At 40.9% G+C, this 27,173-nt stretch overlaps 1 protein-coding gene across 1 annotated transcript in view; it reads left to right on the top strand.

The window, feature by feature from the left end:
• The first annotated feature begins 1,135 nt into the window (after positions 1-1,135).
• Positions 1,136-27,173, top strand: part of LOC149279361 (histone-lysine N-methyltransferase, H3 lysine-79 specific-like) — a 33,719-nt gene continuing 7,681 nt past the window's right edge. Inside the window, exons 1-20 of the mRNA XM_089501264.1 lie at positions 1,136-1,216; positions 10,602-10,645; positions 12,073-12,147; positions 13,010-13,073; positions 15,237-15,465; positions 16,973-17,067; positions 17,470-17,532; positions 18,144-18,199; positions 18,572-18,651; positions 19,575-19,643; positions 20,907-21,013; positions 21,169-21,210; positions 21,599-21,682; positions 22,143-22,377; positions 23,112-23,225; positions 24,871-24,962; positions 25,511-25,612; positions 25,865-26,002; positions 26,139-26,264; positions 26,650-27,119. Coding sequence (XP_089357390.1) covers positions 1,136-1,216; positions 10,602-10,645; positions 12,073-12,147; positions 13,010-13,073; positions 15,237-15,465; positions 16,973-17,067; positions 17,470-17,532; positions 18,144-18,199; positions 18,572-18,651; positions 19,575-19,643; positions 20,907-21,013; positions 21,169-21,210; positions 21,599-21,682; positions 22,143-22,377; positions 23,112-23,225; positions 24,871-24,962; positions 25,511-25,612; positions 25,865-26,002; positions 26,139-26,264; positions 26,650-27,119 — 2,366 coding nt within the window. The remainder of the gene's footprint in view (positions 1,217-10,601; positions 10,646-12,072; positions 12,148-13,009; positions 13,074-15,236; positions 15,466-16,972; positions 17,068-17,469; positions 17,533-18,143; positions 18,200-18,571; positions 18,652-19,574; positions 19,644-20,906; positions 21,014-21,168; positions 21,211-21,598; positions 21,683-22,142; positions 22,378-23,111; positions 23,226-24,870; positions 24,963-25,510; positions 25,613-25,864; positions 26,003-26,138; positions 26,265-26,649; positions 27,120-27,173) is intronic.

Genomic DNA, 27,173 nt, shown 5'->3' with positions numbered 1-27,173 from the left:
CATTTTTTTTATCAGATTAATCGAAAAAATAATCGGCCAACTAATCGATTATTAAAATAATCATTAGTTGCAGCCCTAGCTAAAAGGCTCCCACTGTAGTACTGTACAATGCTATTATCTTATTTATATAGCGCCAACACTTTATACAGCACTTAATACAATACATATATTCAAGGGGTATGGCAAGACTAGAATTGACAGACTAAGACAAACCAATACATTAAGTGGCGAGAGTCCTGCTTGCAAGCTTACAATCTTGAGGGTGTGGGTTGAGGATTATATATATTATATATACATATATATAAGATTCAGGAGGCGCGTTACTTAATATATAGAATTTCTACACAATGTAAAATCGAACGTTAAAGGGTTAACACATTCTTGCAAAAGCACAGGGTTCCCCCATACTGCACGCATTGCACGTTCTGGGTGTCAGCTGTATCCCCCGCCCCCCTCTGTCTAGCATTTGGAACATCCCTCCATTGATCATATAGAACATTCTCCTCCCTTCCCCATCGTACTACAACCCTAAATCACACCGACAGTCTTCCTTGCAGGCATACAGGTCACCCACTGCCACACCCACTCATTTCCATACCTTTCTCTAAACCAAACAACTAAAGCAAAACGCGGTTTTTGCTATTAAAGTCCGTTCCCCCCCCCGCTATTACAAGAATTTGGTAGACCCCTGTGACCGTCCGGGTACAATGTGTCACCGGTGCCAGAACACTCGGGGTTTACATCCTTAATCCACCGCCCTTAGGAGCAACCATCACCTAGTAGCTACAGGAGGCTTCGATAATATGATAAACACGTCCTCATGGCTTTCGCAGCTACTAACCCCCAGACTTCAGGCTACGAGGCCATGTGAGGACACCCCTCGGGATTATTTATTTAATTCTCTCACTGGAAGGCGAAGCAGTTGAGGCCCCACCTACCACCCCTCCCCGAGCGCATTGGTTTGTTCCGACCCTCGGCTCATTGTTGCTTGGCGCCGGGTCCAAGATGGCGCCGTGGAGCCGCCGATTGTAAAGTGAAGTGAGACCCGGGGACCGGCAGTGGGAGGAACGTTTCGAGCGCAAACAGACCTCCTCTTGTGACCGTTGGCGCTTTTGGATTAGTATGCTCTCAGGACATGGGCGAAAAGCTGGAACTACGGCTCAAGTCCCCTGTGGGAGCCGAGCCTGCTATCTACCCTTGGCCGCTGCCTGTTTACGTGAGTCCGGGGATTTTTTAAAGATGTAGGCCTCTATGAGGGCATGTTTTTTCTTTCTTTAATATCTATATACTTAAATGTGTAAAACATAAATGATGTTTGTTATATATAAGAAATATCATGTATATTTTCTATAATTAATATGCTATGGAATACATTTATTTTTTTATAATTATATGTGTGTGTACACCCCCTCGTATGTTAGAATTAGAGCGAGTCAGGCTTTTGGGCAGATGTGAGTGGCCCTGTATGGCACTGTCTATGTACACACATGATGGCAGGCATTAACTTACTCTTTTTGTGCACATAGGGTACATTTGAGTTTGTTTGAACCTTGATTGTGTGTACGTCACCCGATACTGGAGGGTGTGTTCCTTTCTGTTTGTTTTTATTTCAGGGTGTGTGCGTAGGGACGCTTTCATGTGCATTTTGCGTGTGATGTAGAGATGTGCTCCGTTCCTCATGTTTATGTAAAATGCTTGCATCAATTGCATGGCTGTGCTAATATCTTTGGATTGCAAGGGTGCTGTCAGAATGCTACGGGGCACATTGTGTGGAATTGTCGCCCTAAATCCGGCTTCTGTGTTGGGGAATCCAAACGTTTGGCTTTTAACTTGCAAACCTGTTATTTCACCGCCCGTGTATGGATTGCACTTTCTCTTCAACGTGCTATCCAGTCTGCTTTCAACCTTTGCTCCTTTTGGTTACCTCGAGCACTCCGGCCCTTATTTTAGACTGCAGTACAATAGGGTCCAGCAGGAGGGCATTCAGCGCTAATCCGTTAACGCTGCTGGCAGGTCTGTGGCTCTGGATAAAGCTGCAGAACCTAATCAGCATTTTGCCCTATAACCCTTTCACCTTCTCAACTTCAATGCGCTACGTCTGGCTTGCCGCGCGCTCTTTCTCCGCACGCAATAATGTATATCGACCCTAACTTATCTCCAGTGTGCAGGCTTTCCCCTTTCAATTTTTGGGTGTATTCTGCAAATACGTTTTTAGTTTTTTTTTCTTTTAACCACTTTGGTTTTGTAGCTGCTTCAGGCAAGCTGGCACTCAGTTTCTATTTGGTGGCAGAGAGAGTTATTCTTTCTAATTGTCAGTTTTTAATTCAGTTGGGGAAACCTACAATGTTACAAAGACATATTATAAATGTTTTATAATGATACTCCAGCTAAACCACAATAGATACTGTATAACTCTATGAATGGATACACCTACATAGACTATAGGTTGGTACAGTGTATGTTTGTCTCATCTTGTCAGAGCTGTACAGCTATTCCCCCCCCCCCCCCCATCTCTTGTGATAGTGTGTAGATCTTAACTAAAAAGTGTTGGATAAAAACATTTTGGTCAACTTCTTTTCTTTTCAGGTTTATGTTCTACTCTTAACAGCGGTTTCTCTGCTTCTCTAATTTTAATCTGCTCCCGCCTCCGGCTCTCATACGGTTAATAGAACCCTGGACGTCAATTGGCTGTGGTGGAGCCACACAGCGTTTACCCGCTTGATAGCAACGGTTCCCTTCCTTCCCACAGGCCCTGTGCGCGGTAATGTTTTCAAAGAGCCACAAGCAAGCAAAGGATTTTGTAATTTGTAATGATGGTTTAGCTAAACGTATCCATGGTGCAAGATCCTCTTTATAATTGAGTTTTTTGCAGTTACCTTTTGTGTGGTCGTTCTCCAACAGGAAGCAACAGACACGCTCTTGTGACAGCAGAGGACGCGTAGTTTTTCCTTTCCTTTCTGTAAGCGTGAGGTTTCTGTGGCTGGGTGTAGTATGGGTTAGATGGGTGTAGAATATATTGTAGTTGCCATGGTGTCTGTCAACATGATTACTTTGTTGGACTTGCAGATGGTGTTGGCTTTTAGTTTTTTTTCAGTTTTTTTTTTTTTTTTTCTTCTCATTTCATGAATTCGGTTTTGGACTTCAGGCTTGTATGTGTGTTTGATGCGATATGTTAATGGGTCAGTCAGCAGAACTAGCTATGTATAGAAATGGTTAAATCTCTTCCAGCTCAACACAGATCCCTGTAGGAGGCTGGTCAGACAGGATAAGGAACGCCTAATGAGTCATCTGTCTCTGACGCAGGCCCAGCACCCGTCACCCACATGGCTGCTCTGTCATTTTAACCTGATGCTGCTTGTGCAAATGCCTTTCGTTTGCCCCCGACATCTTGATGTGGGGGACTACAATCGGTTTGTGTGACACAGATGTTCATTCGGAAATGATCTCATCTCAAATGTCCTGGTGCCTATCATGAGGGGTTTTATTCTGTCGCCTTGACTCATTTGTATGATTCATAAAGTGCCCACAAACGTAAAGATAATAGCTGAATGCTCTTATTTGAGCATTATGGGTATATTTTCATCAAGTGTCTTCCTCTAAACAACTAACTCCTAAATTATGTTAACATTTATTAGACCTTGCTATACTTACTGAATCAGCAACTAGTCTCAGCTGTGATTGTAACCGATGGCTAGTAATACAGTGCTTTAAAACCACTAAGAAAAAAACTTTACCCCGGGGGGGGGGATTGGGTTAAGGATTATTTTTGTGTCCCCTAACCTGGCAGTCCATCGCAAAACATCCTTACTTAAATAATTTGTATTAAGTAGTATTTTGCTAATTCAAAACATTGAATTCTTCTAGGAATATTTCATGAATTATTACTATCCAAGTGGTGTTGTCTTAAAGCAGATATAGATAGATAATCTTGCTATTGTCCCTTTACTTCTGTATATCTGACCAGGTTGAATTCTCCACATATATTACATGAAAGCATCTTAAACTGGACCTTTTTTTATTTTTTGTTTTTAATACTGGTAACAAATTAATATCCTTTCCAAAATATATTATACTGTTTTTTGTTTTGTTTACATGTTTTCAGGCAGATGCATATTGGCAGTTAGCATGTGCTCTAGCTCAGTTATCTTAGCCCAGGCTACTGAAAATCTCGGTAAACACTAGGGCTACAACTAACTATTATTTTCATAATCGATTTAGTTGGCCGATTATTTTTTTTTCAATGGATCGATTAATCAGATAAAAAAAAAAAAAATAAATGCAAATTTTCCGTTTATTTAAAATAAAAATGTATAATTTACATTAAGATGTGTCATTAATAAAGCTATGTTTTAAAGGAACCCAAACACACTATTTCTCTAACTGCCCCCAATATGCCCTATACCTCTTATATGCCCCCCTGATATGCCTTATAGCCCCTTTATGCCGCTCTGCCTCCCTGATATAAGAAAAACTGACAGCGCTAAAATAGGCATAACATATATGCTTTAATAATTATAGAATAGATAATACACAATACAATATAAATATATATAAATATATGGACAATACAAACAATAAATCATATATTACAGCAATGAAAAAATAAAAAACACAAATTAAAGAATGCACATAATTAATAGATCCCGAAAAAATTCTACCTGCCCCACCAGGGGTTAATATATCAATAAAAGAAACACAGGGCAAATAAGCGTAAAAATAAAGATAATACTCCAGGCTTACCTTACCCAGTGGTGCTTACTTGCTCCGTTTTTCTTCTGTTGCTATATTAACCCATGGTGGGGCAGGTAGAAGTAAAGGGAAGGAGCGGAGGTTGCGCACTAAAATCCAAATCCCCTGCAGTGCTGCAGGGGACCTGGATCCTCTCCGGCAGCCGGTGGGGGTCTGTTCTATGCACGTAGACAGCCTCCGCTTCTCCGCTCCACTTCCGTTGGGGCTACGATGATGAAAGCCGCGCTGGAAGCTCACGTGACGCCTGTGTTCGGTAATTGGATGGGAGAAGCGGAAGTGGAGGGGGGAAGCGGAAGTGGAGGGGGGAAGCGGAAGTGGAGGGGGGAAGCGGAAGTGGAGGGGGGAAGCGGAAGTGGAGGGGGGAAGCGGAAGTGGAGGGGGGAAGCGGAAGTGGAGGGGGGAAGCGGAAGTGGAGGGGGGAAGTGGAGGGGAGAAGCGGAAGTGGAGGGGGGAAGCGGAAGTGGAGGGGGGAAGTGGAGGGGAGAAGCGGAAGTGGAGGGGGGAAGCGGAAGCGGAGGGGGGAAGCGGAGGATGTCTGCGTGTTTTGCACAGACCCTCACTGAGTGGCAGAGAGGATACAGGTCCCCTGCAGCGTTGCGGGGGATCTGGATTCTAGTGTTATAATCCGATCTCTATTTGAGGTCGGATTATAGGAGGGGAGTTTTTCAGAGCATTTGCTCTGAAAAAAAATCATTTTATAAATCGATTCAACTAATAGATTATAAAATCGTTGACAACAAATTTCATAATCAATTTGTTGTTTCAGCCCTAGTAAACACCCTGGCATCCTTTATCGTACAGCTATGCGTTAAGCAGTAGACTAATAAAAGGCCAGCATTTCCATAAAGCTGAATGTGGTGTTCTGCGCAGGTGAAAGACACTCAAAATATTACATGGCTGACAATTGCAGCCTCCAAGTCTGCAGATAAAGGAAGTTTATTGGATCAAAATGAGGCAAATACTTTGGCAATGCTAACATTACTATGTTCAGAGCTATATGCTTCCCTTTGAAGGAGCCAGTGCCCAAGTGTCTCAAATTAAACAAAAAGTGGTCCGTTGCAAGAAAGGTTGGACCACAGAAGAAGATGGAAGCTACATCAACAGGACTGCAAGAAGGCATATGTAACTAATAACAGAGGAGTTTAATATACCCCTGGGGTATCAGTGACATTAAACTGTCCCTTTAGAGATAGATATATAGATAGACAGGTGTGTGTGTATTATACCTCTTTTACTTTGTTAGTTCACTGCAATGGATACACATGTAATGGGGTTTTATATGTATTAGAAGCGCACCTTATGTTTATTCCCCTTTGGTGCAACCCTCTGTTAGAGTGCTATAAGAATAAGTAAGTTGGGGTTTTTTTTAGGATAGGGAAATCCTGACTCATAACTTTCCAAAAGTAAAACGAATCTGTTAATTTTAAACCAGATGTCTCCCAAACTATTTTACTGATTTTAGAAACCAAAAGTAAAAGTGATAGGTTTGCTTAGTTAGTTACGTTTGTGTAATACTTAGGGCTTGGCACTAGTGAAAATGGAAACGAGTTGCCATGGAGCTCAGCTATGCCCAAGTGAAATGTAGGTATTTTCAATAAATACACTTAATGATCTCTACTGAAAAGTCACTCATGCAGCTTACAATATTGGGTCGTGAAGGAAGGTGGAATGACTTGCATTCTGATTCTGTAGAATGCCATGCGATAGTCATGTATGTTATGAGTGTCAGAATTTGCTCTTTGAAACACTGCTCCTTAATATCTAGAATGCATTTCTTGTTGAATCCGATTCACTGAAATGCCTCTGTGATGACTGCCTTTCTGTCCGCTTGCTTGTTGCCCTGGTTTGAACTTCCCTCCTTTGCCAGTCCTGAGCCTCACAGCTCTGCTATTCCAGCAATGTATGACGCCGACGAGCTGTTTATACATTCCCTTCTCACAGGGGGAACTGAAACATTGACAGTACTACTGTGTAATCTTATTGGCTGCCATTTCTGCCTCGCTTTCCTCTAAGGCTTAAAATAGTCCGGCTCTTGCTTTCCTTATTTGGGGAAAGAAAATTTTCAAATGTCATAGTCTGTTATACATTTCAATGCATTTGTGTGGTTTGTTTTTTTTTGGTTTGGTTATCCATATGAAGCACAGTCATTCCTATCTGGAGTCGTTTACTCTGATGTGCACTGTGCAGTCCCATCAGCTGCAAAAATGATTGATCAAAACAAATGTATAAATGTATAATTTTTGAGCCTTTGAGATCAATAGTGTCTTTGATATTGTTCCTTTTTGGGTGCCAGGGTTTGGGACACCATTTTCTCCATGGGAAACAAGGTCCCCTTGGATGATCCAGGTCCCTGTAGCGCTGCGGGGGATCCTCCTCTCTGGCAGCCGGTGAACGTCTGCTTGATGTGCGCAGACAACCTCCACTGCTTCCGCTTGGCCTTCTATGGCGGATCACAGGGAGATCACGACACCGGCGCTCGGTCATAGAAGCCCCAGCACTTCTGCTGGTAATGTATGCACACCGCACAGACGTTCACCGGCTGCCAGAAAGGAGGATCCCCGCAGCGCTGCAGGGACCTGGATCCTCTGCTGCTGCACTGGAAGGCCATGACATACCGGCACTCGGTCATAGAAACGCCGGGCAGCAGCGGATGATCCAGGTCCCGCGCCGCGGGGGATCTGGTTCTTTGTCTTACAGTCAGACCTCTATTTCAGGCTGGATTACGAGACGATCTCGAAAATAAGACGAGGGGTATTTTTTCATACAAAAAACCTTGTCTGATATTCTAGCAAATACGGTAGTTTTTTTTTCTGGCACAATTAAAGCTGTTAATAGATCATGCATATTATATACTTACTATTTTCTTATGTAAGCCAAACCAAAAATGTAAAACCAAATACAATATTATTGCGCATACACATAGATTTGCATTTGAAGCCTATGTAGGTGAGGGTCCACAACATAATCACATGGCAGATAGTCGCACACATAAGATGGGGATAATGAATTATCTTTTAATTAAACTTTTGAGTAGATGTTTCAAACTAATATGGAAGCCTAATGGTTAATCTTGTCCAAACCGTCTGGTCTTTATGAGAAAATCAAGTTGACGTCCAATCACCTGCCTCTGTGAAAGGACATTTATTTGCTTCGATTTGTGGGATAGTTTATGGTTTGATTTTTCTGATGGTTGAACCCCCCCACACAAATGAAAGGCAGACGCCTTGTATGTTACTCCATAACACAAGAGCGGTCTCGGAGCAGATGCTTTATTGCCCAGACCTGCTGCCCAGCCACGTGGATGCACATTTATGAAATGATACAAAAACGATTAGATCACTTTTTATTTTTTTGCTTGTTTGTCTGCATTTAAAAGGAAAGAAGTGCTGCGAGCCACAGACCCCCCCCCCCCTTTTTCACTATTGATTACCTGTTACACAGTCTTCTTTTGTTGCTTGGCTCTCTTGGGATTATAACATATCTGTACCTTGCAGAACAGTTATTTGAACAAAGATTGAGCTGGTGTGTTACCATTTCTTTCTTTATTACATCATCTTACCTGTGTTTTTCTTTCCTCTCCCTCTCCCATTGCATGGTACAATACAGTTTGGCATCCTTCTTCCACGGATTTGTTTTGATTCTTGTCTTTGTATGTCACTTCCATGGTAATAAGGGTGGGCAGCAAGCTTCCGGAGCACAGCACCAATACCTAGCAATTACATTTATTTATAGAGCACCATTAGAGCTATAACAATAGTGGGGCAGTGCAAATTAACAAAATACAATGCCCTGCGTCGTCATATTGCCTGTGGAAGACAATACAGCGGCTCATTGTTTAATCAACCAGCTGGACACTCTGAAATTGCCATAAAAAATCGCCTCGTGGTTTATGAGCAGTGAAAGTCACAAATCGCGTAACTGACAACAATGGAATAACCTTCTTTGCAATGTCTGCATTTGCTGAAGAGGGATGCCTAACAAAATTATACATGTTTTTCCGTAGCAGCCTTACAAAATCTGTTTGGAGAGGCCTCTGCTCTTTTTGCCATAGAAGTTGCCGCTGACCTAGTCGAGGATGTTCTTAATCCTTGAGAGGGGTTGTCTTCCCATTGCTATGAGCTTCAGCACCTGCCTAAACAATCAACCAGGCAATAGCACTTGTGGGCACTTTCTATTGCTTCGTGGGTTGTTCAGGCAGTTGGTGAGACTTTAAGAAGGTTTTTGAGGTGCGTTTATTCTACTTTGGTAACTTATGTTACTAAGTTAACCAGAACTTATTGTTCCAGCAAAGACTTTAGCTCTGGCCCAAAGATCTCTTTGCCCAAGAAAGTCATAATTCCAGCACAATCAGAGCAGAGGACCTGGCCGCCGTTTGTACAGCTACATCACAGAGAAAATCTACAACGCATTTCAACTTCTTTCTTAAGCTCCTGCGCTCAGGATCTCCAGCAACTTCTTCGTCCAAGTCTTGACTGACCTGGCCGCTAAGGCAATACAGGGCTTAAAACTGACAAATACCAAGTGAACGTTCCACTCTCCTGTCCGCAGGGTCAGAAAATGGTCAGTGTCCTCGACTGGAAGGACAGTTCCATCCTGGATGCTTCCATTGTTCCTTGATCATTTTTGCCGGGGTCTCATGCACTGGAAAAGACATTGACGTCCTGGAATAATCCTGAAAAAGGGTTATACTTTGCTTTTGGCTTGTGCCCCAATAATTTTCAAGGCCAAGTCCAACTTGCTCACCTCTACCACTGGGAAAAAATAAGTAAGATTCTTCAATTTCTTCAGAAGAAGAACTTATGCTCAGAAGTTGACGATTGCTCCCCTCCATAGGCCTCAAAATCCTGGCAAGCGGATGAGTGCCTTACTTCTGGAACTGGAGGCTAAATATCTAAGCAGAAACAGCTTACCCTACGTTTCAGACCTCATCCAGTCCATAAATTCCTTCCTCTCGCCTGCAACCTCTTTAGTCCTCATACGTGAGGATCAGCGTGATCTCTTAGGGTCTTGTACGGCATCTTACATGTTGAACAAGCTGCATGCTTAGTTGTAGCAAAATATATAATGTATTTTTTTTTTTTTTGGTATGTCAACTGAAGGACCCTCTGGGGTCTTCTGGTCGGTGGACATCCTGGAAAAAATGATTACTTTCTAAAGTAAGTAGATGGCAAAACCGTCTGCTACAATACCCCATACAACAAAAGATTCTTACTTGGCTACCAGCAGAAAAACATTCATGTTTTGCTAGCATATGTGCAATTGGCTGCTTCTTCAGAGACTTCAGTTGGAGTACTACTGAGCGTGTTCAATTAGTTCTAACGCTTTCAGGATTTTACAGAGGAGGAAAATGTTCAATAATGCATGCTCCAGTTTGAATGCAGAAATAAAAATGCATTGGAGTTCATGCAAAATGGGCCCAGTATGCATTAAAAAAATGGGAACACAACCGTTACTTTAAGTTGGTGCCAAAGTCTAAAGTGCAGCAAGCCTATATGGATGTGTACGTACTGCCAGGGAAATCTGCTTAAGGGTATCTAAAACCCAGAGACAATCTACCTGGTATTAGTGCTGCTGAACTTGTGATTGACAGCATCAGCTAATACATACACTTGTGCACATAGAGCATCCATTGGCCCTTATGCCGTTATTCCCCATGCCTAGGTTTTACATTTAATAAACCCATGTTATGGTATGATTAACATAATCAATGTGTGTGTGTTGGTACAAACCATCTTTGATTAATGGTGAGGAGTAGCAATGCCATAGTTATCGAAATCAAAAGTGATTACAAAAATTGGCGTGGGGAAATTATTTGTCTAAAATCGGTAAATATTTTTTTTTTCCTTCTCCAGGATAAACATCACGATGCCGCACATGAAATTATTGAGACCATCAGGTGAGTGTTGAACTTCGCTGTTGTCGTTTTTTTTCTACATGCTTAGCATAACCTTTTTTTAAATGCTGGTGAAACTTTCACATGACCCTTTTCCCTCTGTAATCCTAGTGCTAATTATTTACATTAAGATTTAAGAACAGCCTGCTGGAAATATGTATAATAAAATTCTTTGCAAATGCAAAAAAATAAAATGCCTTTAGAATGAAATTGCAGAAGAACCTGGCCTGTTGTCTCACAATGTGTGCTGTCGGTAAAATACATGCCCGCAGATTTGTACCTCTGGTGCCACTAATTTGTTGCTTATGGTCTCGTACTGATTCACATCCTAGTTCTGTCACTAGGGTTATCAGTCGTCCACAACAGCTCGAGAGCTTGTTCTTTACCTCGTACGCATATACAGTAATTTGCATTAGTATCGCCCATTCCTAATTTTATTGTTACCACCTCAGTAATATAAAATAACTTTGTCATAAACGCTACTTAAAATAAATAAGAATACACACTTGTGCTGTTACTGTATTCATCATCAAATGGGCTATTTTCAAGTTATGCCATGGAATCTAAATCCTGCCCTTTAAAAAAGACAAACGCATATGGCATGTCTGACTTTGCTAGTGTTTGGGTACTGTATGTCATTGCAGTTGATACAGTAGCAGTTCCAAATAGTGCCATAGAAAATGTAGTGTATTATTGACGATAAGTTATTTCCGTGTGATTATATTGACAGAACTTAAAAGAGCAATGTGTAGCTTTCATAATAAAAACTTGCAAAGCCCGCATATATTCATTGGCTATAGGCCACTCATAAACACTGTATGCAACTTTCTTTTCTTCTTGGCTTTAGTTTGTGGTCAGAATGTCAATGAATTAACAAAATACACTAATATTTAACATTATATAAAATGTGATATGCAGACTCTTCTGAACGGGTGAGCGTTTAATATTTGGTGCATTTTGAATGTTTCTGTTTTTGGGTTTTTTTCTTTATGGGTAAGTCTTCATTGTAAGGATTGTGGACATTTAGCTTTCATTTTATAACTTCTGTATTGCTTTACTTTGTCTGTTTTGTGAATGGTAGCATTGTAATCTGTTTACGTTTGCCTGTCCATCTTCAAACACCTATCGCTTATAAATGGACAACATTTTGTATGTTATCTTCATCAAACCATTGGCTCCCTTGGGTGTTGGTTAAAAAGGAAAAGTGAGGAAAGAACTGCTTTCAGTGCATCGCTGTAGCGGATAAAGGCTGTTGCTAAGTGGAGTAGACGTAAAGCAAGTGTATTGGCATTAATATCACTGGGGACTATGCTGAATTTAAGATTTGAAAGTGAATAGTCTAGATAGTATAAAGGAAACCCTTGGTCTATTATATGTTATGATTCTATTTCACATTTCCAAACAATGCATTTATTTCTTGTTTCTTTTAGATGGGTTTGTGAAGAAATTCCAGACCTCAAACTGGCCATGGAGAACTACGTGCTCATAGACTATGATACGAAAAGGTGAGTGTTACCAGAACGCTGAGATGAGTATAATCCTGTGGATTATGTTGTCTAGAGTGAGTTGCAGTGAACTACAACATCTTAACTCTTATAAGGTTTATTCACTAAAGGGAGAGTTTGCAGGAGAGTTGTCTTCGCTTCCTCACTGTTTGTTATGAATGGCCAACACTGGTAGGTTTTTTTTTTAGTCAAGACGACCTGAGCTGGCCCTGCATAATTCAGTGGGTGAGGATACTTGAAGAAACCAAGCTCATCCTCCATCAAAAGATAAATGGCTTTGGTCCTTGATAAAGGGAGAGTTGTGGCTTTCCCACTTTCTCATCGCTAATTATGAATGACCGACACTATCTACACCTAATCTATAGTTGGCCCTGCATAATACAAAGTTATTCATAGACTGTCTAGAAAGTTTAGCTACTTTCATGTAGGGCCAACTGTGTAGGCTTTTTGACAGGTGAAAACACTTGCTGCGAGCAGCCCTTCCAAATGGTCATTTAGAATGAAATGTCCCAGCTCACTGGAACTTGCATATAATATGGTTTTATGTGAGTGTGCTCCAAAGGTCTTGTCTTGGTGTTTTTTTTTTTTTTTTTTTTTGCTCCCTTTTAAAAAAAAAAATAAAAAAAAAAAAATCTTAATTTGCTTTCTATTGGGAGTTACCCCCTGATAAGTTGCCTTACACTGCCATTTATATACCACCTTGACTAAACTTGGTGGGACGTTGCAGCTTTGCCTTTTTATTCTATTCTGTTTTGCTTCCCTGTATTGGCGTTTTTGTATTTCTCCCTGGTTTCCTCATCCTCTCCCTCCGTGCCAAATGTGTGGTCATGTATCTCTCATTACCCCTCTGTCTCTATTTCAGCTTTGAGAGCATGCAGAGACTGTGTGAGAAGTACAACCGTGCCATTGACAGCATCCATCAGCTGGTAGGACTGCCTTTGCTTTTGTTCTCCCTTACCCACCCCCTCCTCCCTGATGCAATCATCGGCCTTGCACAGCATTATTTTTTCTTCATCTCGTAGCTTTTACCCTTCAGTTAGAGGTGAGAGTGCAGCGCATGTAGAGAATCCCATACAACAGATCATTTGGCTAGTTACAAACCTAAGATTAATTGGTTGAATATCGATTCTTGGACATGCCCGGGTTTGTAGACACGCTTCTTATACACTTGTACATAGGCACGGCAGTGTTTAGGTAACTAAAAAGGTTATTCAGGTAACCATAAAAATATCTGTCTCTGAAAATAGAGGGTTCAAAATTTGTTTGCGTACTGCCCAAAATGACATCTGCAGCTGTCATTCCCCTTGAATAAAAAAAAAAAGCCCTTTTTTTACCCCTTAATGGCAATTAACGATCAACGATCACCTCCTAAATTAGAAAAATGCACACGTCCCAAATGTGGCCTTTTAGTTCCCCATAAAATTGACAAACCCATGCATGTGGGGTATCACTGTACTCAGGAGATGTTGCTGAACGCATATTGGGGTGTCGTGTGACAGCGGCATAAACCAGGAGCTGTAAATTCATACATAAAGTAGGTGTGTGTGTGTGTGTGGGGGGAATACGCACAAAAAAATGCTGGTGGTAAAATGTGTGCATGCAAAGAGTTAAAATACCCTGTGGTGTCTAGTTTTCAAAAATATATGGTTTTGTTGGGCACACTGAAATGGCCCGGCTCAAAGATGTACCAAATAGGGCATGGGCAGTGGATTGCCAAACGCCAAAGTTCAACATTGAAAAATGTGCATGCCCCAAATGTGGCCCTTTTGCCCCCAAACAGCCAGGCAAAATCATTCATGTGAGGTATCGCTGTACTCGGGAGATGTTGCTGAACACATATTGGGGTGTTTTGTGATAGTGACATATACCAGAACCTTTTAATTCATACCTAAAGTAAAATGTGTGTGGAAAAACAAATGCCAAAAAAATGACTACCACAAAGTTTGACAAAGGCTGGTGGTAGATATGGTGCATGGAAAGAGTTAAAATACTAGCATTTGAAATACCCTGGGGTGTCTAGTTTTCAAAAATATATGGCTTTATTGGGCATACTGAAATGGCCCGGCTCAAAGATGTACCAAATAGGGCATGGGCAGTGGATCCCCAAATGCCAAAGTTCAACATTGAAAAATGCGCATGCCCCCAATGTGGCCCTTCCCCCCCCCCCCCCAAACAGCCAGGCAAAATCATTCATGTGAGGTATCGCTGTACTCAGGAGATGTTGCTGAACACATATTGGGGTGTTTTATGATAGTGATATATACCAGATCCTGTTTATTCATACCTGAAGTAAAATGTGTGTGGAAAAACAAATGCAAAAAAAATTACTACCATAAAGTTTGACAAAGACTGGTGGTAGATATGGTGCATGGAAAGGGTTAAAATACTAGCATTTGAAATACACTGGGGTGTCTAGTTTTCAAAAATATAGAATTTGCGGCCATGCTACCAAATGTTTTTCTTCCATAATACATTTTTTTTCTGCTTTACTGCTTCCCGGCAGTGTCTGCGGACTGTTTCATTAAAAATGAAATTATATTCAGAGGGTCTATCCAGCCATGGAGCCCTGCTTACTGATCACTCTAGTTTCAAGAGGGTTATCCGAGGTCTTTAAAGACCTCAAAAGGTTCTCCAGTCAAAGTGTAAAATGTTTTACGTGTTTGATTTTATAAGCTAGCGCAGCTCAAGCCCTCTACTCCTATAAAAAAAGGGAAAAAAAAGTGGAATTGGCTGATTTTGTATCCATAAATTATGTTTATAAAGCACGACCTGTCTTTTGTGTAAAAGTAAAATGAATCAAATAGTTTTTTGTTTGAAATCATACCGCTTTCCCTAATGTACAGGCACACTTAGCTTTAAAGACTTTCATTCTGAGAACATGAGACCAAAATTGAGCCCAGTTATAGAGCCGTAGTCTGTTTTCCTTACTGGCATGTTTGATTCAATGGACCTGGGGTATGAGGTATGTGGTGTGGAAAGGTTGTTCACAGGATTATCGCGCAGAACCTTATTTTCGCCCGATATTTCATCTTTCGTGATTTCATTCTTTTTTTTTTTCTCTCTCTCCCTCTCTCTCTCTCTCCCTCCAGTGGAAAGGCACCACTCAACCAATGAAGCTAAACACGCGACCATCCACAGGTCTTCTACGGCATATTCTGCAACAGGTCTACAATCACTCTGTTACTGACCCTGAAAAACTCAACAACTATGAGCCTTTTTCCCCAGAGGTGTATGGGGAGACCTCCTTTGACCTAGTGGCCCAAATGATTGATGAAATAAAGATGACTGAAGATGACCTCTTTGTGGACTTGGGGAGTGGTGAGTCGGGAAGGATGATTCTAAACTCACTTCTACAAACATAAAATGCTTACATTAAATACGTCTGTTCTGAGCCAAGAGACGGTGTGCTTAGATACGCCATATCCTGGCTCTCAGCGTTGAGGAAGTTGACCATAAAGGAAGTGGCTGTGGGACATGTCCTGGGTCAGGCCTAGGTTAGTGCTCAGTTGATAGGTCACCTGATGCAGAATGTTACTTTTTCAGTGGTATTATATGGTATAGCTAAGACGGCAACTTAACTATTTCCGTTGACTTTTGTAGAATAGATATTATGAAAGAAAATCTCTGACTTGGAGAATCGCTATTTAGGACCGCAATTTTGGTTAGCTGACACAGGGTGTTAGATTTCCACAAGGGGGCTGTATACACTAATTGAGGGTAGGAAGCAGATATTGAAAATAGGTCAACAAGTGGTTACTTTTAGGTCCTTGGTATTGTTTTTATACTAATCATATACAATATAGAAGTGCATGTTGAAAATAGAACTCATCCTTTTAAGAGGTAAAAAAAAAACAAATGACAGAAAGCTAAATTCAGTTTGGCTTGCCTGTTACATTGAGAACATTTTAATCTCAATAGTAGGGAAGTTTCAATATAGGTAAGGTAGGTTGTAAACACACATTATGGCGATGGTACACAATGTCAAGTACCAGCTCCAGGAAGAAACACAATACCTTGCGTTAACAAAAAAACACATTGATGTAATAACGGGAGATGGTTAATATGAATCTATGCAAATGGCTTGTGCCTTCACTTGAACACATGCTTCATATTCACCGGTTTGTCAGGAAGACTGCAAAGAACCACCAAGTTAATAGAGAATGAAGTGATTAGTCATGAAGATCTTATGTTTAATCTGGATTTAGGGGACCCTTTACAACTATAACTAAAAGCTGATCGCGCCTTGGTGTACAAATACGCTTAAGGTCCGTGAAATATTTTCCCCAGGAGCAAAGAATAAGGCGGCCCGTGTTTGTTATTGGTTTCATTCAGAGACGGGCATTGTTCGCCGCAAGATCGGTAAAGCTCTCCAATGGATGGCTTGTGGAAGCATTATTTGCTCTTACTAGCATGTTAATCTAATAAAACCCTAACCGACATTTATTTCATTTTTTTTTCTTCCATTTAGAGGTTTGATGATGTAAAACGCATGCACCTAATTTGATGAGAACCATTTGCATTTAAATGTTTCTATCACATCTCCTCTCTACCTTTGCGATTCCAAGTTATACCTATATTTAGATCATTTAGTATTTCTTGATTGGGGTCTTCAGGAGTGTTATAGGTTGTGGTGTGATCTGTGAAGTGGCATAATTTTTGACCAGCAGCACATCACTAGTAATTAGGTGTCTAATATCTGCGTTTAGTTAAAACGCAAAAGGCCGTTTTATTCAATACTATATGTATTTGTTCGTCTTAGTCTGTCAAGTTTAATGTCATAGTTTGCAGGTAGCTTAACAAATGCTTCTTCTTTTACTTATTTTAGGTGTTGGGCAGGTTGTTCTACAGGTAGCCGCTGCAACCGGATGCAAACATCACTATGGTGTAGAGAAGGCGGATATCCCAGCCACGTACGCAGAGGTGAGTTTGACAGTGTTAAAGACGGACACGTCTAGTGGTTGTATTCTACAGCGTGGCTTTTATTTAAAAGTTCATCTAACGTTTTCTTACTTCATTCTGTGTTTGGGTAAGACTGCAAATGACAGGGGAGTAATTGAATGTCAAGCTGATAATGGCGTTAACACAGTAATTTATCATAATTCTAGGAAGTTATTTTAAACATTTTGCAATTTCCAAGGTACTGATACTACCAGAACAAACTGATTTGCTTCACGCCAAGCTAGCCATAAAGTTTAAATTAAGTGTTTAATGTCGGGAAACAAGGCTTTAGAATAGTTTTATTTCTAATAGTGTGGTGTTTGTTTTTTTTTTTGTTTTTTTTTTTTTTGTTCTGTTTTTGACCGACTTTGTACCATGTTGTAGACCATGGACAAAGAGTTCAGAAAGTGGATGAAGTGGTATGGGAAGAAGCATGCAGAATACACAGTGAGTATATGCAAGAATATCTGATGTTTAGGATCACCTCCCATGGTAGTTCTCTTTAGGGACATTTGATCTCGTTAAATTAGTTACAAATGTGCATCTTTAATAATGTAGAAAACGATCTTGTATATTATATGTAAGTTGGGATATGATTATGAGAAGGGAAATAATTTTTTAACTTTTGTCCCCTCCCCCCTTTAAGTTTGCAACAAAATAACAAAAAAAAACTATCTTGCCATCCCAGTGTTTTATTTTTTTTTCTTTTCTTTCTTTGGGCTAGTATATGGAAATGACAGGTCACTGCTGCGTCTTGTCCTTAAGAAAGCAGCTATTTGTTACTATGCTTGCTCACATTCCAAGCTGTTCAAGTTGGAAATAGTAGAGCAGCATTTCTTTTACTGCATTCTGAAATTGTGTTTTATATGCAATTGTATTTAAGATTGAACTCTGCGGCGTTGTACCTTTTAGGTATGAATCACGTGGAGGCTGGGTCGCTTTCTTTCTAGCTGCTGTTTTCCTTCAGTGTAGTGTACACCATTAGCGCTTTATTTGGGGACATATGCATCATGTAGTAATGCACTTATTTTAATCTATAATTCTGTTTTTAATTGAAGCTTGAGCGCGGAGACTTCCTGTCAGAGGAGTGGAGGGAAAGGATAGCCAACACAAGGTGGGCATCAGTTTACACACATTGTCTGTTTACTACGTCCTTAATCCCTAACACAGATCATAAAATGCTTGCCATTCTACTACCTAACTTACTTCCTCCTCTTACTGTGTTTGGTGCCCTTAAACAGCAGTTACCTGGAGCAACATCCTTTTCCTTATTTCCATCCTCTTATTCAAGTCCATGTCCCATGCCTATTATTATTTTTCTTGCAGGAAACCGCTGCTTCCAGTTTATAAAAGGGTTACAGTCCTACATTAAAACATCTTTATCATAGTTCTATGTAAAAAAAAAAAATAAAAATAAAAAATGAAATTCATTATTTATCTAAATCGCATTGACTGTTCCAGAAATAACAATACTATTATCTTGCAGTGTAATTTTTGTGAATAATTTTGCCTTTGGTCCTGAGGTTGACCACCAGCTAAAGGAGAGATTTGCCAACATGAAGGAAGGTAATGCAACAATTGCTTAAAGATTGAAAAAAATGTATTTCAGTAAAGCAAAGCTTTAAAAGGCTGTGTGGAACAAACTTTTTATTTGCTGTTTCATTGTCTATATCGTTAGTTCAACCTACGTTGCTTGTCTGAGTCATGAGATGACATTTACGGTGCTGATGGTCTGAGTGGGCAGCTGTAAGGTATGAGTGGGTTTTGGCAGACTCCCACTTCTATTGATGAAATCAGCGTGAGCATTCCTGAGTCATGGTACTCTGAGTTGGCAAATAACCTGATTCTTTGGCAAAGAGACAGCTGTAATACGGTTTTTTAGATTTCAGCAAGTTTTTACCATTTTTACCAGGCCTTAACCACTTCAGTAGCACATTTCTTTTTTTTTTTTTTTAAGATGAACAGCTTTAGAGATCTTCAGATTTAGCCTTTGCTGTAGATTAGACTTACCACAAGCTCTTGTAGTGGTATTTTTTCTTCATTATCGGACATCAGATGAGAACTGATATGTTCATTGTAGCCTTACCCCATATATGTTTTACATTCCCTCACTTTGACCTCTACCACTTCTTCTAGAAATTCCTTTTTTTTTTTTGTTTGGCAAGACACACAGGGAGTGGCAGCAGCCTAGCCAGACCTATGCTCTGTGCTGGCTCACAAGGCCGGCTCATAAGCTTAGGCAGCTAGGTTTCTGCAGATTCAGGTCTTAAGTGGGTATGTGGAAGGCCTTCACTAGGACTCCTAGCTGGAATGGGAGGAAGAATTTAAGCAGCGTCTGGTTGTGACATTTTACTCCTGCTCATGTTGAGCCAGGTTTCGAGCTTAAACCAGCACTGGGACTCATAGCCTTACTTGTGCACTTCTGCAGGGACTGCCCGCCCCCTTTCTTTGTGTCTGCATTTTCTTATTTTGTATTATTACTCACTCAGGTGGTAGAATTGTATCCTCCAAACCATTTGCACCTCTGAACTTCCGAATAAACAGCCGAAACTTGAGTGGTGAGTCCATTTCTGTCTTTGAATTTTGAGCGTAGACATTGAAAGTTGCTGTATTATATTATTCATCAACCATTAGTATGTTGGTTGGGTGATGTTGGGTCAGTACCTTCTTTAGTGTATTGGAGACATAAGTCTCTCTTCACGTTGCACTGGATTGGCGTGAAGCACATCACCACTGGACTCTGAAGCAGTGGAAACGTTCTCTGGCTTGATGAATCACACTTCACTAGCTCCAAAACTGACAGACGAATCTGGGTGTGGCGTATGCTAGAACGCTACCTTCTGGAATGCATAATGTCTACTCAACAATTTGGTAAAGTGAGGCTATCCAGAAAAGGCCCACCCCAGTAGATGGCTAAAGAAGAGCTTAGGGAGCGACCAAGAATGTCTTCCTAAACTCAGATCTGTGTTGCTGAAAGGGCTTGATATCGAGGCATTCAGCAGCACACAAAGAAAGGTAGACCACAAAAAAGTGAAAACAGTGTTTTATTGAGCAAATTGGTGCTGTCTTCCCAAAAATCACAGCATGGAAAGAGTTAAAATGCCAGCATTTGAAATACCCTGGGATGTCTAGTTTTCAAAGTTAGATGGTTTGATGGGGTAAATTGATTTGGCTGATTTCAAAGGTATCTCAAAATGGGAATGGGGCAAGGTGACAAGATGTCAAAATTCAAATTTGAAAAACTAAAATGTGCATGTCCCAAATATGGCCTTTCAGTCGCAAACAACCCGTTTGCATTTTTTTATTCGTTAGGTGTTGTAGATTTTTCAAATAACAGAAAGTTTTGTGTTTTTTCTTTTTTTTTTTTCATCCCCACCATATTTTATCATAGACCATGAACAATATCAATAACGGAATCTAAAGAAAGCCCTTGCCCTGAAAAAATACAATAGATGTACAAAAATACAGCTAAACGGCAACACTGCAAAAAATGTTACAAACATTGTCGCTGTACTAAAAAGAAAAAACCTAATATATAATCTTACCACTAAGGGGTTTAACCTCCAGTACCTTCCCATATGCCCCCTTTTGTATGCCCACAGCAAATATCCCTAACCCTATGCTAGCTAATAACCAATGCTCTTGTTTACATTAACTTTCATGCCATTATTAAAGCTGCTATACAGCCTCAAATCATCCTTTGGTTATTTAGACTGCATAGACTATATCTCATAAAGTAAGGCAACTGCTAGCATCCATAGTGGATTCTACAGAATTTTCCTCCAAAAGGCACTTACAACATGGACTTTGTATCATTTCAGATATTGGCACCATAATGAGAGTCGTGGAGCTTTCACCGCTCAAAGGGTCCGTTTCCTGGACTGGCAAGCCTGTCTCCTACTACCTGCACACTATTGACCGGACTTTAGTGAGTAACCTTAACAGTTCTTTGTAAAATCCTTGCTTAGGACTGATCACTCCGTGTGTCATTCTCCTATATTCCCCAAACAGTGTTTCTAGTCTCTCAAACTGCATAACTTCATTTCTTGACCTGTCTTACAATTTATTATTTTTTTCTTTCAGCTTGAAAATTATTTTTCTAGTCTGAAAAATCCAAAACTCAGGGTGAGTCTCGCTATTCTAAAAGCACTTGCTCTATTTGGTATTGCTATTAAAAAAGCTATTCATATAGCAGACACAAACACAAATAACAGTAAATGTGCTGGCTGAGTGTGTTTTGCCTTTTACATGCTCAGTGCATGCGTTTTAGTTATAAAGTTTATTTCTCTAAGCTTGCAGGTGATTTTATATTCATGGCAGTATAAGGGGTATGTTTGTCTAGAAGATTGGGTGAAGATGGCAGAATTAGAGCACCTAGACTTAAATGGAGCTGTCTAAAAACATGTGAATTGTTTTGAAGCAGGCACAATTTTTAGAAACTTTAAAAGCGATACTAGTAGTGGAAAAAATGTGGTGTGTTCCCATTTAAGTCCAACCATTATGTGTGTGGCAGGAGGAACAAGAAGCGGCACGACGGAAACAGCAGAGGGAAGGAAAAAGCAATAACACCACGCCCACTAAAATTCAGGAACCTAAGGTGGGTATACCAGAACATATTCTTTGGGTTCAGCATTTTAACATTGACACTAGATAACTCGCAAGGGGTCTTCTGCCACAAATATCACTATTGTCATTACTGCTACGTATCCTGCAGGGGAGATCATATACGTCTCATCAAACCAGCAATCCGGTTCTGTTTCCCAATTGCGTTATTTCAGTAGTGGTCCTCAAATAAAGCAGCATTTGAACACACAGATCGTGTATGTGTTTTATATGTTGGGGTTATTTGAAATGGTCTTCGTGGATATCCTGATTCTCATAGTGTTTTAGATGCAGTGGTTGGCAAAGGAAACTTAGTAATATCTTTTCATGATGTTCCTAGTACACCATTGGTCTTGATGGAGTGAAAGAGCTGCTGTTCACCTAATGATTTAGACTACTGATGGTAACAGCAATAAATTCCTAGAATCTTAGGATACATATCATATGCCTTTTAGGATGCTGCAGCAGAGGAGGAGAAAACTGCTGCTCTAAAGAAGGCTTCACCAGCCAAGGCCCGCCGAAAGCTTACAAAGAAAGGGAGGAAGATGGCAGGGCGGAAAAGAGGACGTCCCAAGAAACTACTTCCTGCTGCAGGGGAGCGCAAGCACGCTAAGCCTCAAACTGCACTGGAAACCATTCATCCACAAAATGTCCCTACCCCTCAATCCCCAAAACAGCCACCCCCTCAGGGTAAGTGGAATCATGTTAATGTCTAAGTTTGCCCACTGCGTCTTCCATCCACTCCTTTGTGACTTTTTTCGCCTGTTTGGGTAATCTGTGCAGTCCGTGGGCTCAGCTTTCTACTCACGGACGTATCTGTAAACCTAAAGTTGTTAAAGCGTTTTGAGTGTTTGATGGTTTAGTCTGCTGTAAGACAATTTTGTTAGTTTCAAGAGCTCACTTTTGATTGGATGAGGAAAAGGAACTAAGTTTTACTGTGTTAAATGTAAATACAGCACGACCAGTATGACGCTTCAAAACATAAAAACTCTAAAAAGAGAAGTTGTGATTCTTGCGCTAATTGAAAGTGTATAAATTTCCAATAGGCAAAGGTCTAAAGTCGTACACGGTTTGAGATCATTGATATTGCTAAACATCTAGGAAATCTTGCCTAAATCATAAATTAATGCCCTTCAAAGTTTTTTATTCCTTCTTTTAATGCTGAGAAGTACTGGGTATTGTAAGCTAGGCTACCTCAGCAGTTCACCGTAAACTTTATAAAAAAAAAAAAACTCTTAAGGGCCACTGGTTGTGAAATGATCCTGAGGTTGCTCACTTTAATATATATAGAAAGTAAAGTAATAGAATCAAGTTGAAGTGCATACTAACTATAATGACTTTATTGCTTGGTTTTCCACGGTGGTGTTTTGGCTATAACATTTTAAAGGCATTTATGTTATGTTTCCCTATCTTGAATTTTGCAGACACATACAAGTCGCCTCACAGCCCCTATTACCAACTACCTCCAAAAGTGCAACGCCAGCCTTCCAACCAGCTCCTGTCATCTCCCACACCCCCAGCATTGCAGAAGCTGCTTGGTAAGAATCTGACACTTAGGGCAGTACTGGGCACCCTCGGATACCCCATCCAGGAAATTTGCTCCAACGAGGTCAGAAAAGAGCTTTCTCTGGGATTACAGAGCTGCAAGGTGCTCTTCTGGTGGGGTGGGAGGGTAGGTGGGTTCAAGGATGGTCTGTGTGTTTCTGCAGGTGATATTAATCGGAAGAGATTTATCATTGGAAAATGAATGAATGCTGACTTGGGCCTGACAAACAAAGTAAGAGAGGCAGAGACATGAAACGTGTCTCACCCCCACAATGACTTAAAATGTCCCAGCGAATACTCATGACTTGTGCCTTCTGCAGGGTCACAGTTATGCATTAGTTTTTATAACATTCCGACTGTCTTGGGTTTGCATCCCTATGATTAATATCTGTCGTTTCAAGCTGGGCAAATATCTTTGCAAACTTGTACTTGGACAGTTATTACAGATGCAAAACTCTAGGTCAGGGCTATGTACAAACTGTATGTCCCTTTGTCTCATACTCTGCCTCTCTCTAGCAGCTGTTTTCGGCGTTGAAATCACCTGCCCGTTTAGCAGTTGCTTCCCGCGGCACAGCAGCTCAGGCGTTCGTGGTTAGCCTCCCTCCACCAGGCCGGAGCAAAGCTCTCTGCCATGGAGTCTTCCTGTTACTCTGTCTTCACCTTCTTTCAATCTGCTATTCATTCTATTATTTATTCTTCTTCTTCTTCTTCTTCTGTTTTCTTTGTCCCCTTCTGGCTTCACTCATCTTTCCACCCACTTTTTTCATGGTTCTCTTTTTCTTACTCCCTTCTTTCCCCCTCGGATGGAATAAGGTTGGTCTTCCAGGTTCTACCTAAGGTGGGGGTGTGGTGGGGTGGGTGTAGGCGTTGTAATGTGTGTAACCAAGTTCCACGTTAACCTGATCAAGAAAACATGATGTGATGTCTGCACTTGCAGCACGTCTGCATGGTAGTTCTTGACTACTCTGCTGCAAAATGATTTCTATAGTTAATAGCATTAAGGTCATAAAAGACAGTATGTTGTCATGTCGTCCCATATCTGGATGTGCATCAGTTTGCGTAGCCAGCGTACTGTAATCTTATTTCACTGTTGAATTGAATGTATGTCCCGCGCTAATATGTATTGTACCCTCATCAACTACCTCCCGGTTCTTAAATGCATTCATTGCCACAATATTTCATCATAGCATTTATTTGAATCATTTCTACTTGTCCTAGCCTAAATCCTAAGCAGTCATGCACAATTTTGTTGCTTCTTTAAGAATTGCAACCCATAGCGGCTACACACTTCCCAGCGGCACACACAGGCCACTGCTTTATTTATTTACAAGTCAGTTTGCTAGGGAGGAAACTCTGGAAGTACAGTATGTGAAAGCATGCTCCCCGTGACACCCTACCAAGCCGTGAAGTCCCCGAGGCCAGATTAATGACCGCTTGCTTCAAAGACCACTGAAAATGCTCAGGAATGTCTCTCTAAAATTGTGTAAAACCCTCTGTTTGTCTTTTGCCACATTTTCAAATGCTTTTCCCCACCATTGAAGCATGCGATTAGTACGTTTCAGAAATATTTCTTCCTGCTATGTGGCGATGGGGATATCTTTTATGTGCCTGTTTAGTTTGGTTTTTCTTCTGTTCCAGATTCGTTTCGGATTCAGTACCTGCAACTTATGTCTTACATGAAGACTCATCAGTACAAAGCTGGGTTACAACAGCTGTTGGAACATGAGAAGGTACTAGACTAGCCCCTCCAGTCAGTGTCATTCACTCATGTTCAGCATTCATATTTTTGTTGCGTGCTTCCCAAGTGTCACTTTTTAGGACTGAAATAACACTGTGCGGCTTTAAAATTGGCAATAATGTGTTTTGTTAAATTGTGAAAATATATTCTTCTAAAATAGCTGTGACAGGTTTACAGTGTAATTTCCGTGTAAAGCTTCTTGGTAAAACTGCCTCTCTAACTGTGCTTCCTAAAACACGTGTCCCTCTTTCGATGTGTAATTTCAGTCTTTTTTCTTCTAAATTCAGTAATATGGCAATGCCTTCAAACCGGTTTGCAATTTGTGTAATCTGGATCCAAAGTGGTGTAAAAAAGTTATCAAGCAGCCCCCGCGCTTGAAGTGTCATGAACTATGCATACTATGAGTGCTGTTCTACAATCTCCCCTGCGAACGAGGTTGAGGGAGTTGGAACAGACCCTGCATGTGCAATTCTTTTGGACGTTGCTTGTCTTCGAATGACTAATTTTAGAATGATTGCTATGTTTTTGTTTGTTTTATAGGAGAAGAATTCCCAGCTCCTTGGAACTGCTCAGCAACTACTCTCTCACTGCCAGGTTCAGAAAGAGGAAATCAAAAAGTTGTTCCAGCAAAAGTTGGATGAGGTATTTGCGTTTCCTAGCTGCTGAGAGGCCTACATAATGTGGGCTTCTCTGATGACTGTGGATATAATTAAACATGATTCATGCCATCAGTATATTAGTGTAATAGCTTAATGAGCTGTATGCCTTATCTGACCATGGTAGTATGAGTGGGGTGTGCAGCACAGAAGTCTAGGGTTGTTGCAAGGTTTTTAAAGATGTCCTCTATTGGCACTGTTGTGTCTTGCCAATCGTGCATGTTCACCTACCTTTCAGCTTGGAGTCAAGGCCCTAACTTACAGTGACCTCATCCAGGCCCAGAAGGAGATTTCTGCTCACAACTTGCAGTTGAAAGAACAGAGCAGACAGTTGGAACAAGAGAACGGAGAACTGAGGAACCGAAGTCTGCAACTGGTGAGTGCCATAAGTGTGGCTAAGTGAGTGCATTGTGCATGTGATGTGGTTAAAGTGTGATATTGTCATATTACGTTTTATGAATAGACCAGCAAACATCTAGCAGTGCTCTTACTTTGCACTACTCGTCTTTTAGTTGAAGGCACGCTGTGAGGAGTTAAAGCTGGACTGGAACACTTTGTCGCTGGACAATCTGATGAAGGAAAAATTAGCCCTGAAGAACCAGATATCGGAGAAGCAGAAACACTGTTTGGAGCTGCAGGTGTGGTATTTCTGTTCTGCAACTTCTTTCGCATTTATTTATCACTTAGCTGGCACCATTTTGTTTAGCGTAAGGGCAAATTTGATTTCATTAAATCGGTGGTCCTATTGAATATTGTACAGCTGAGCTTTTGGCCAGTGAAGGCGGTTGAAGGAGCCTTTATGCGGAAATGTTTTTAATTCTGTTATAACAGCTGTCTCCGTAAAGCATTAATGAGTCAAGTGATATAGAAGACATCTGGCTTCAGTCCCCCTTATTACATGTCCTCACTGACTCTGAGGTGTACATTTATAAGGTGTTTTGCTTAACAAATTTAAAATGACAAGACTCTCATTATGGTTTTGCTTTTCTGGCTTTCTCACGTTGTTTTGCATGGCTATTTTAGATTAGCATTGTGGAACTAGAAAAGTTTCAAAGACAGCACGAACTTCTCCAACTGAAGTCTTCCATTTTGTCGGATGATCCCGCACCGAACCACAGACGTTCCAAGGGTACATTCAATACCCGTTTCCCTTCAGACCCCTGTGCACCATGTTCTGTACCGCCTTCAACTTCCCACACCAATGGTCTGGTCCCAGAAGTATCCATGAATGGGCACGCTTCCCATTATGAGCTGTACAATTCCTGCCGTGTTGGGGGAAGCAGACCCTGTTCTAAGGAGAGCACGCCTTCTCACTCGGAGCATCCTGACACGATGCCCAGCAATCAAAACCATTTGGTGCGTTACAAAGGGGACAAGGCTAACGGGCAGTCCCAACCAGACTACACACGCTACTCGCCTGCCAAAATTGCTATGCGACGCCATCTTAATCAGGAACCAACTGTTAATGGACGAGGCTCTGAAATTAATCACAGGTAAAACGCTGACATTTTGATTACTTGATCCATGTTAATTAAGGGGCCGCAATG

The sequence above is a fragment of the Sceloporus occidentalis genome, unplaced genomic scaffold (genome assembly GCF_023333645.1).
Source record: "Sceloporus occidentalis isolate IW3139 unplaced genomic scaffold, rSceOcc1.0.p SCAF_169, whole genome shotgun sequence".
NCBI classification, from domain to species: domain Eukaryota; kingdom Metazoa; phylum Chordata; class Lepidosauria; order Squamata; family Phrynosomatidae; genus Sceloporus; species Sceloporus occidentalis.
This window is presented reverse-complemented; position numbering and strand designations above follow the sequence as displayed.